The sequence below is a fragment of the Stenella coeruleoalba genome (genome assembly GCF_951394435.1).
Source record: "Stenella coeruleoalba genome assembly, chromosome: 9".
Taxonomy (NCBI): domain Eukaryota; kingdom Metazoa; phylum Chordata; class Mammalia; order Artiodactyla; family Delphinidae; genus Stenella; species Stenella coeruleoalba.
The window spans coordinates 100,107,897-100,120,090 of record NC_137155.1 but is presented as its reverse complement, the minus strand read 5'-3'; the positions used below and the strand labels follow the sequence as shown (position 1 = coordinate 100,120,090).

The 12,194-nt window shown below is 36.8% G+C and overlaps 1 protein-coding gene across 5 annotated transcripts in view; it reads left to right on the top strand.

The window, feature by feature from the left end:
• Nucleotides 1-12,194, top strand: part of KMT2C (lysine methyltransferase 2C) — a 293,733-nt gene that overhangs the window by 188,779 nt on the left and 92,760 nt on the right. For all 5 annotated transcript variants that reach the window (XM_079931158.1, XM_079931159.1, XM_079931156.1 and 2 more), the window contains 2 exons: nt 4,583-4,702; nt 6,953-7,069. In XM_079931158.1, the coding sequence (XP_079787284.1) occupies nt 4,583-4,702; nt 6,953-7,069 (237 nt within the window). The remainder of the gene's footprint in view (nt 1-4,582; nt 4,703-6,952; nt 7,070-12,194) is intronic.

Genomic DNA, 12,194 nt, shown 5'->3' with positions numbered 1-12,194 from the left:
AGGCATGTTTTCTGGGAGAAATGACTAAACCATTGCTACTCAGAATGTGACCTGCAGACCAGGAATATCAACATCACCTGGAAGTTTGTTACACTGAATCTCAGGCCCCACCTTAACTTGAGTGAACATGTCTATTTTAAGAAGATCCCCATGCAGCCTGAAGTCCAAGAAGCACTGCTGTAAACCATTGAGAAACTGTAGTTTTCATCCTAAAAAAATGTCTAGCCTTTGGGGTGTCAACCTACAACACATACAGATCAGAAGTATCATACATCCCTCTTAGTGTTCTTGTGCCTGTTACATTTTTTAAGCCATTACTAAAACGATTGCTAGCACCAGCCAAATTCACTTTCTTAAATTACTGAGGGCTAAAGCTGGCAGCAGCTATTTCTGTACATATATAGTTTATCTCTTATCAAATCACTCTCAGGACTAAATTTCTTGTTCTGTTTGATGTTGAACTCAGCTTTGTATATGACTTATTTATGTTAAAAGAATTCTGTAAGTCATAAAAAAATGAATTGTTTGCTACAATAGCTGTAATGTACATGAGCGAATGTATGTACCAAAAAGACAAACTATAAATGCTTGTGTTTTCTGTTTCTCTTACTAATTGTCCTCCTTTCTACTCTCGTTTCACTGTTTTCACTTTCTGTAAATCAAACTCACCCAATAATAGCAATCTTGGTTTTGCACAGTATGTTAGGGAGAGGGTGGACTTAGGACTTGGTGGTGTGAATCTTCCCAGGAGACATACCTGACCTTCTCTGGCCACGTTTTAAACTGATTCAGTAGAATTGGATACTCTTGGGCCCTAATCATGACATTGATCATATGTAACAGCCAGCAGCAGGGTTTGACTTCTAATAGAAAGTTGCTCATCATAGCCTACCCTCCACCTGCCATTATTGTCCCATTTCCCTATTCCCACAGTCCTTGTAACAGCTTTGTAATTTTACTAGGTTGATAAATTGGCCTCAAAGCAGAAAACTGAATACCAACTTTAAACAGTAATAATTATTGTTGGAATCGAATTCAGACTCTGCCAAATAGTATTTGTAAAGTTTCTGTGGCATTTGAGAACAAGTTGGTTCTGTTTAGCACTCTTTGTAACTTAAATTCTCCTGATGGTTACGTTTTTTAACCCCTTTTTTTTTCCAGTTTGTAGATAGTTTAAGAGTAGCAGTGCATGGAATAGGTTGGTAATTTGTTAATAGGTGAAGAAGTCCAAGATTCTAGGCTACAACTGATGGAATTAGTGTGTTTCATATCACAGTACAGTGTTTATTGATGCATTTATGAATACATGCATGCAAAAATGCTCAGTAGAAAAAGTAGACGTTCAATAAGTGCTGAACAGAAGGCTTAACATAGCAGTGAACGAAAAGAGCAGAGTGTCTGCCATCAAGCTTATACTCCAGTGGCAATAGATAAATACAAGTGCGGTAAAGTAAAACCAAGTGTACCAACGGTGTAAACCATGTTACAGTAGATGGGGAATCTGACCTCTTCTGAATGGTCTGTGTAAATTCTTTTTGATCAAAGCTGAGATCTGAAGGGTAATTTATAACTACAGTTGATAATTACATCAGTATTTTAGTTTTAAGGTCTAAAGAATATATTAGGTAATTTCTTCTTTGTGAAAATATCTAAGTGTAATCATAATTTTCTTCATTTCCTATAAAATTGCACGTGCTCTACCTTCCAATGCCTTATGATAACATACTTATTAAAATTTATAATGTAATTACCCAAGCTTTTATTGTATAAGTTTTTCATAGCAGTTGAACGGTTGTCTAATTATCCCTGAAATAGCATCTAAACATTCTTAATCTATAGAGCCCTTCATTTTGTTCATCCATGTTATATGAAGTGTGAATGCTTTTTGAAATGGGATATAATTTTGGCATCAAAGCTAACTTATAAATTATGAATAAATATTATTTTAGAATATGACTTTTTATGGTATACTTTAAGGACTATCTACTGGTATACTTTAAGGACTATCTACTGATATACCATTAAACGATCTACCAAAAGGAATTTAATACGTACACTAGCCAGATATCCTCAGAGAAAAACACTGCGTGGAAACGTTGAGGGAATGAGGTTTCGATACCTCTTGCTCTCACTCTCTACCACTAAATACTGATAAACAATAGAACAGATGACCCCGTATTGTGTTCAGTATGCAGATGCTAAAGGTGTTGTAAAGGACACATGGTTCACTTGGAGTGCCCGGGAAGGCCTCTTCGAGGAGGAGGTATTTAAGGCCATACCTGAAGATTCTGGAGACGCCAACCAGGGGACAGGTGGTGTAGTTCTGAGTCAGTAGGTCCCCACTGTTGAAGAGCTCGGCATGTGTGAAGGATGGCAAGGAAGCCAGGGTAGCTAGGGCGTATCGACAGTGAGAGATGCCACAAGATGCAACTGAAGAGAGGCAGTAAGAAAGGTTTGAGTTTTAAGTGTCACTGCGGAGCTATCAGAGGGTTTGGAACAGGGCAGGAGAGTCTTGCTTGGTCACATTTACATTTTTTAGGAGTCCCTCTGGCTGCTGTGTGGGGAAAGGCTTGAGGAGGTGCAGGTGAGGAAGAAGCATAAATAGAAGTAGACCGTTGCAGCAGGCTAGCTGAGAGGTGGTGCCGGCTGTGGGAGTGCAGAGAAACAGAATGACCAGAGACAGAACTTGAAGAGAGAATGTGCTGAATTTACCGATGGTTTGGATCAAAGGAGTGGTGAGGGAGAGGATTGAAGGGGCAGAGGAGAGTGATGAGAGAAGAGAACAGGTCTAACGACTCCCAGTTCTCTGACTCGGACTGGAATCCATTTCTAAAGATGGGGAAAAGTTGTGAGTTGGAACTCGTTTAAGGGAGAGATTTTAGACGTAGTAAACTGGAGAGGTTTTGTGCGACAAAATGGAAGTGCTAAGAAGGAAGTTGAAAATCATAATAACTTGGAGCTCTCAGAACATGTTAGAACTAGAAACGTGAATTTGGGGAACAACAACATCCAAGATGGTGTTTACAGCCCTCATTGTAGATAAGATCATTTAGGACAAGACTACACAGAGGAGAGTGGTCCAGGCTTCCGCCCTGGAAAACAGTGGGGCTTTAGAGGTCAAGTGGAGGAAGAACTCAAAAGGGAGGCTGAGAAGGGTCAGTGAAGGAGGGCAGAGAAACATTCACTGATGTGCTGCACAGAGCCCAGCAGAACTGTAAGTAGATGTTGACAGTGAAATGACAATAGAGAAATTGCTTTTGTCAGCGCGGAGGTTACAGAAGGCCCTGGACACAGTAGGAAAGAAGACAAGTGTGGACATAGACGCAGGGTGATCTGTTAGTGGGAAAGCATTTGTCAGGTGAAATCAGCATGGCTGTTAGCTGAGCGGAGGGTAGGTTAATTAAAGTGAAACCAGCCTCTCCCTGTGTGGTCTTTCTCGAAATACTGTTATTTCATTAACTGTCTCCTCCCCAAAGGATAGCAAGTTCTTATTTCTAGTTATTTAAATTCCCTGGTGGTATTTTAATGGGATTGATAGGCTACTACTTGTTAGTGTGTTAGTGTTCTAGAAACCTGGTAAGTACTGTGTTTCTTGTCTTTAGTTTTGATCATTTAATTGGTAAAATTATAGCATGCTCTGTTGAATTATCTAATTCCAAATAGGTTCTGTATTGTTTGACATTTGTGTTTAAAATGTTATCTTTGTGGAGTAAACGTTTTTCTTTATGCTGCTTATTAGCATCTTCATCAGATTAGTTCAGGTTATTGCTGAATGGGGTTATCTGGAAGCAAAATGTTTTAGTTTTATCTTAACTATTTTAGTAAGTACTGTTTCTCATATAAATAATCAGATACATCAGGCATTTTAATTTGCAAATTTAGGACAATTTGCTTTAACATTTTTCAACTATTCAAATTAGTTCCTTGGATATAATCCAAGTGTAGTAGTCCCCTAAATAAAAATAAAAATCAAAACCCACAACTAATGGTCACTGAAGGAAGAGTAATTAAATGTTAGGATTATAATGGTATTTGCATCTTATGGTTACAAACTGACTTTCCAAATTTTAAAGTGAATGTGTCTGTTGATTGCTCATGTTTCTGACTGCATTTTTTTGGCCTACTGTTTTGGTGGTTTATAGCAAGAAGTATACATAACATTCTTTATGTTTATTCTTTTCTCCCTTCCGGTAGAGTGATAGATGTTAGAAGAAAATAATCCCCAAATAGTTTCTTATAGTTTTAATTCTTAAAGTTTGATTGACATTTATTTATATCTTGGTGCCGTAATTGCAGTTCATGAGTCAATGTTGATGTCATGTAAACCTTGATTTTTAATACGTTTCATTGTACTGATGTTTCAACCAGAATAAAACATTTAATGTAAATTGTAGCTACAAACATTTAAGTATACAGTCACTGTAAGTGATAAGCTTATTTTCCTTACTACCTTGAAGCAATCTGTCCTAAATTTCCATACGTCTGCATTTGTTTTTGCTGTTCTAAAATTCCTTAGTTGCTGGCTTTGACCTTTTATGTTGCGGAGTTTTATACATCTATTTTCTCACCTGCCATATCCTAGGGGGCTTGGAGTACCCATAATACAGTGAGCCCACCTTCCTGGTCCCCAGACATTTCAGAAGGCCGGGAAATTTTTAAACCCAGGCAGCTTCCTGGCAGTGCCATTTGGAGCATCAAAGTGGTAAATAAAATTGCATTTACATTCGTATATCATTTCTTTCTGGTTGGTTTTGTCCGCGTAGAAGTTAAGAATTAAACCTTTCTTTTCTAGATAAATAGTTTAGTTTCCAGAGCCACTTTTTAAATCTAAAATTTTTAGTATTTGAAGAAGCAACGTGCTTGCCTTTAAAAACCTGCACTGGGAGGAAATTAAATTGCCATTTTACTTGACTGATCTTAAGGGTAAATTTTTAATACCCTTTTTTATGGTTGCTTCCTTTTATGTTGTAATTACCAGTATTTCTACGGGGGAAATCCTTGTCACATAGGCTATAAAGTAATTAAAGACTTGTTCATCATATCGTAAAATTTTGTTGCTTAGAAAAGAACAAAAGAAAAGCTACATTAATTTATTATGTACTAATGGAGAAGAAATAGCAGAATTGCAGCAGATTTCATTGTCTGTGTTAATAATCTAAAAACTATAGGATCTCTTTTTCATGTCATTGGTGGATGACTCTGTTAGTCCTTGAAGTTGTCTGGTGCATTTTGAAGGTGAAAAATTAATTTGGAAAAGTGTTAATCATCTGAAAAGTTAAAAAAATTTTCCTGACTAGAGTAGACAGTATTCTTCATCTTCTATATTTAATAATATAATTCTGGAATAAGGGTTTTTAATTTAGACTAATTAAGGATTTCAAAGGAGTTCTAGATTCTGCTTTCCTATTTTCTATCACCGTTGGAAGAACTATTTTTCAACTCACTCTGATAGCATGCAAGGTGTTGAAAATGTAAATATTAATTAGAAGAGTTAAAGAGGTCTTGTTTGACCATTATGAAGCATATACCACTGATTTTCACTTATTCTTACCTGTGTCATTGGATGTTGAGGAGAAATACATTGAGGGATTACTGTAGTCTTGATTCCGTCACTGACTTTTAAAAAATCTTTTATACCTATTGAAAAACAACAAGAGAAACTATCCAATTGAACACTACCCTGTCGCTTGTTCAGAGAAGCTCAGGATCTGAAGGAAAGCAGCTTAAGAGGATAAGGAGAGGCAGCTGGAAAACTGGAAGTTGGCTTTTACTAAAAAACTGAAGGAACAAAAGCCCCCCTTCCCTCTTGTTCACGTGTGTCTTTTTGGTGCTCACAGTATAACCGTAAATTGCTGACTTGGAGAGCATTCTGCCAAGTAGGTAATGAGCTCAGTGTTTCAAACTGCTGCAGGTGACCTCAGCTGAAGGTGTCACGTATTATTTACCTTGTTAGGGAAAACAAAACCGGGATTTTCCTGAGCATTTTAGTAATCTTAAATACACACAGCACAAGTAGGTGTAGATGCCAGGTGTTTTCAGGTAGTAATACATAAGTCTGAGAATAAATAAGAAAACAGCAACACAAAACCTTAGTGCTTATTTGTTAAAATATCAGGGAATTCAACATATTTTCCCATAGAATTTTTTCTTGTGTAAAAATTCACATAAATTATTTCCACTTGAAGTAATTATTATCTAGGTGATTTAAAGCAAGCCTTTTAATTTTTCATCAGCTTTCCTGTATGGTCAGGTATTGAACGGTTAGAGGATATTGACAGTTTTCACGACAGAAAAAATACTGTTGCACATAGTAAAAATGAGCTTTTGTGCAACGCAGCGGTGCAGAATAGTGGTTAAGAGTGAGGTCACTGGAGCCAGGCTTGCCAGGTGTCTGACTTGGCGCAAGTTACTTAACCTTTTTATTCCCCAGTGTACTTACCTCTGAAGTGGGGATGATGAAATAGTATTGACCTTATGAGATTGTTGAGAGGAACAAGTGCTTCGAGCAGTACATAATAAGTACTAAGCATATGATAACTATTAATATCGTTGCAATTACAAGAAACCAGTTAGCAAGAGAGTCCTTCCTCATACTTGCTCTATAATACAATACAATTTGTTGCGCCTGAAAATACCTGGATAGAGTTGTGGCTTTTCTGCCCCCTAGGATGTAGGATTAGGAAACGGAAATACAGTGCCAAGGTTTGCTGTTGCAGGGCATTCACAGTAACAGACCAAGTTTGATTCTAAGGTTGTAGATGTTTAAGTCGTAGAATACATACTGAAAGATGCAAATAATAAGCCTGGTCTCTTAATATTTATCATCTGATTGGAATAAAAGGGAGAAGCAAGTATTTGTGTAACATTTAATAAGACGGTTTATCTCACATTTTGGATTTAAAATTCTTTTGGGCTTTTACAGAATGCTGACTTTTCCGTATCTGTCGTGTAGGGCCGGGGGTCAGGATTTCCAGGAAAGCGGAGACCTCGTGGTGCAGGACTGTCAGGACGAGGCGGCAGAGGCAGATCAAAGTTGAAAAGTGGAATCGGGGCAGTTGTGTTGCCCGGGGTAAGGCCCGCTCACTTTACATTTGCTACAGTCCTTAATGTGTCGGCCGACGATGATCAGCTCATTTGTACCAAATTACTTAGATTCTAAGAGTCACATAAACAGGCTAAAATTTTATCTCCATCTGCATTTCTTTTTAAACCTCTGGTGAGGTTTTCTTCTATATTTTCTACTTTTTCATTCCTTTTTTCTTACATTCCTCTTTGACTCTGATCTTTCTTCTCCAAAATCCAATATGCAGTATATTTGCTCTTCTATTAAAACAAAACTTCTGTTATATTCTTGAGTTTATTTGAAGAATTTAATTATGTTGGTGTTTTAAATTTTTGATTGTAGTTGCTCTCAGTAATATGTAATATGGTTTACAGAAAAAATTAGAAATGTTGTAGATTAGTATGGAGTCTAAAAATGTTGAAGATTTTATGACTGTCTTTGACTTATTTGAATTTAAGATTGATAACTGTATGGTCATTGGCACATTATGAGGCTTTGTTTAAATGTGTATTGAAAAAACTGCATTTGGCAAAAAATAATAGCAGATATTTCCTGCAATAACTTTACTATTTTACCGATACCCTGTTTTTCAGATTCTAATTGTCATGTTAAGTTCAGGATACAGGTGGGATTGTTCAATTTGCTACTGTTTTTCAGATTCTAATTGTCATATTAAGTCCAGGATGCAGGTGGGATTGTTCAGTTTGCTGCTAAAGGAGTAAGGAAACTTGGATTCTGGTGGTTTTTTTTTAAAGCAAGTCTCTCCCTCCCTCCCCACTCCCCGAATTAATAGGCCTATTGAGGTAAAATTGATACAAAATAAGGTACAAATATTTGAAGTGTACAGTCTCATAGGTTTTGACACATGTGTACACCCTTGAAAACCACACTACAGTTAAGAACATATTCGGCCCTCAAAGTTTCTTTGTGCCTCTCTGAAATCCCTTTGCCTGCCTTCCTGCCTTACCCCCAGGCAATGACTGATCTGATTTCCATTTCTGTCGATTGGTTTGCATTTTCTGGAGTCTGTGTAAGTGGAATCATGCTGAATATACTCTTTTTGATATGATTTATTTCACTCAACATAATTATTTTGATATTAATTCATGCTCTTGTGTGTGTTAACAGTTCCTTTTTGTTGAAGAGCGTTCCATAGCATGGATGTGCCACAGTTTGTGTATCTGTTCACCTATTGAAGGACATTATGTTTGCTTCCATTGTTTGGCTATTAGAAATAAAACTGCTCCAAACTTTTACATATAAGTTCACCTGTGGATATGTTTTCTTTTCTCATGGGTAAACATATAGAAATGGAATGGCTGGATGTATGGTAGGTATATGCTTAGCTTTTTAAGAAAAGGTTGGTTTTCAAGTTGGGTGTGACATTTTATATTTGCAAGAATATGTAAGGTTCCATTTCCTCCACATACTCACCCACATTTGGTATGGCCAGTCTTCTTAATTTTAGCCATTGTAAGAGGTGTGTTAAGAGTATCTGACTTGCATTTCTCTAATAACTTGTGATATTGATCAGCTTTTTTAGGTGCTTATTTGCTATCTGTATATCTTCTTTGATAAAGTCACTCTTCAGATCTTTAATACATTTTACAAAATCGAGTATTTTTTTTAAAATTTATTTGTTTTTATTTTTGGCTGCGTTGGGTCTTTGTTGCTGCGCATGGGCTTTCTCTAGTTGCGGCGAGCGGGGCTACTCTTCCTTGCGGTACAGAGGCTTCTCATTGCAGTGGCTTCTCTTGTTGCGTAGCACGGGCTCCAGGCACGCGGGCTTCAGTAGTTGTGGCTCGTGGGCTCTAGAGCGCAGGCTCAGTAGTTGTGGCGCACGGGCTTAGTTGCTCTGCAGCATGTGGGATCTTCCTGAACCAGGGCTCAAACCCCTGTCCCTTGCATTGGCAGGTGGATTCTTAAACACTGCACCACCAGGGAAGCCCAAAATTGAGTAGTTTTTTAATTAACTGAGTTTTGAGATTTCTTTATGTATTCTGGACACAAGCTCTTCATCATATATATGATTTGCAAATATTTTCTTGCATTTTGGGGTTTGTCTTTGCATTTTCTTAACTGTGTCTTTCACAGAGCAGTTGATTTAATTTTGATGGAGTCCAGTTTATTAATTTTTTTCTTCTTCTGTGGATTGTGCTTTTTGGTGCTGAGAAATACTTGTGTCACCCAAGGTCACAAAGATATTCTGTGTTTTCTTCTAGAAAGGTATTTCATTTAGATCTATAATGGGATTTGAGTTTTTTAAATGTATGGTATGAATAAAGATGGAAGTTCATTTTTTTACATACTGAGTAGCTGGTTGTTTTAGCACTGTTTCTCTGAATTGCCTTTCATCATTCTTGAAAATTAGTTATCATATATGTGGATCTATTTTTGGAATCTCATGCTGTACGATTGCTCCATTTCTTTAGGCCAATACTCCACTATTTTGATTACTTCTACTTTACAGCTGCTCTTGAAATCGAACACTGGTAGTGTTCTGATTTTCTACTTTTCAAAATTGTTTTGACTATTCTAAATCCTTTGTACTTCTATATGAATTTTTGTATTAGCTTGTCAATATCTATAGATAAGCCTGCTAGGATCTTGATTGTGTTTGCATTCAAACTATAGATTAATTTGGGGAAGATTGACATTTTAACCATATTGAGTTTTTGAACCCATCAGCACCTGTATCTCTCCATTTCTTTAGGTCTTCCTTAATTTCTTTCAGCGATGTTCTTTAGTTTTCAACAGACAGGTTGAACAGATACTGTTAATCAGATTTATCTCCATCTTCCATATTTTTTATGCTATTGTTAATGGTAGTGTTGTCTTAATTTCAAATTGTGTTTGTCAGTTGCTAGTATCCAGAAATACTACTCCTTTTTGTGTATCTGTTATTCTAATTGCTTGTTTGTAGAATCCATTGGGTTTTCTACATAAACAATCACGTTGTCTGCAGATAAAGTTTTACGTGTTTCTTTTTAATCTGGAGTCCTTTCGTGTCTATTCTTTTTTGCATTTGCTATAGCCTTCAGTATAGTGTCGAACAGAAGTGAAGAGCTCAGATAACCTTGTTTTTGACCTTGAGGAGAAAGCATATAGTTTTTCATAATTAAGTATGGTGTTAGCCTTAGTTTTGTTTTAATAGACATCCTAAATCAGTGTGAGGAATTTCCTTTCTATTAATAGTCTGCTGAGATTTTTTTTTTTTAATTAGGAGTAGATGTCAGAAGTAGATTCTGTCAAATGTGCTTTTTTTTGCATTTGTAGAGGTGATCATGTAGCTTGTTTGTTGATATGTGAGTTACATCTTCATGTGTGTGTGCTAAAGCAATCTTGCATTCCTGGGTTAAACTCTACTTGGTCGTGATGTTGGATTCAGTTTGCTAAAAGCTTTAGACTTTTTATATCTGTGTTCATGAGGGATATTGGTCTATAGTCTTATTTTCTTATCATGTCTTTGGTTTTCATATCGGCATAATTCTGGCTTCATAGAATGATTGGGAAATATAGTTTGCTCTTCAGTTTTCTAGAAAAGTTGTGTAGTGTTGGGAATTTCTTTCTTATATTATTTATAGATAGAATCATTAGTGGAGCCATTTTGGCCAGGAGTTTTCTTTATTGGAAGATTTTCAAGTACAAATTCAATGTCTTTCATAGGTATAGGGCTATTTAGGTTATCTGTTTTTTCTTGCATGAATTTGTCTTTTAAGGAATTTGTTTCATGTAGGTTGACAAATCTGTTCTAGAATGGATAATAGTGTTCCTTTACTGTCCTTTTGAATTGGTAGTGATGTTCCTCGTTCCTGTTGTTGGTAATTTGTGTGTTTTCTCCATTTTCCTGATCAGTCTTGCTTGAGGTTTATCAATTTTTTTTTGCGGTACGCGGGCCTCTCACTGCTGTGGCCTCTCCCGTTGCGGAGCACAGGCTCCGGACGCGCAGGCTCAGCGGCCATGGCTCACGGGCCCAGCCGCTCTGCGGCATGTGGGATCCTCCCGGACCGGGGCACGAACCCGTGTTCCCTGCATCGGCAGGCGGACCCTCAACCACTGCGCCACCAGGGAAGCCCGAGGTTTATCAATTTTATTGACCTTTTTTGAGCCAGCCTTTGCTTTCATTCGTTTTTCTGTATTTTTTCCTACTTTCTATTCTATTGATTTCCACTCTGATCTTTATCATTTCCTTTTCTCTCACTTTGAGTTTAATTTGCTCTTCCGTTTTTTGGTTTTCTTTTTTGTGTCCCTGCTTGGAAATGCCCAACTTTTGAGGTTTAGGCTAGAGTTTTCTCTTTTCTTCGGCTTATATCTGTGGTTCAGGAAAATAAAACTTTTGTAACCTTCAGAACAGATCAGACTGTTATCTGTGCAGGGAACAATAGTGCATACTTTGTCAGAGATTGCCTTTGAGGTAGATTTTATTTTTCTGACAGTTTCAAGATCATGAAATAAAGTATGAAATGAAAACAATGTGTCACTAAGCTAGATGATAGAGTTTTCTTTCTTACATGTATGAATTGCTATTTTAAAAAAATCTTGATTTTTTTTTTTTTTTTTTTAGCACGTTCTTGTCCCCCTGCTTGATTTAGGGGATACTGCAGCTTTCTACTGCAGACTTTGTTTCTGGTTGATACGGGGAATACTGTGTTCCATCCTTGTTTTTCAGTTTAACAAAAGCATTCTCTGGGTAAATTTTCCTTTGAAAATAAGAATAACACTTCTACAATTTGTGAGCTACTTACTACGTGTTACCCAGTTGTAAGACCTGTTTTGTGTTCCCATGTTGGAGATGGGGAGGTAGAAATGGATACTTATTTCAATATATTGAATACTTTTGTTACCTATATTCTAGCTGTTTCAGTTATGTATTTTAATGATGTTCTCAATGTATCATTAGTCCTGTGTTTGAATTACTGAGATTACTCCATCCACTCTGGTAGGCACTTAATTTATTACTGATGGAATGATTATTCTACTTTTATGAATCATCGTGTTTGACTAAAAGGTAATTTTGGGATATGCATATAACATATGGATACATTTCCTCAGTTTAAAAAATTAATATTTTTTAGATAGATGGAAGTTTTGTCTACTAGTTGAGTCCTGATTTTCTCCCTGTCACCAGTTT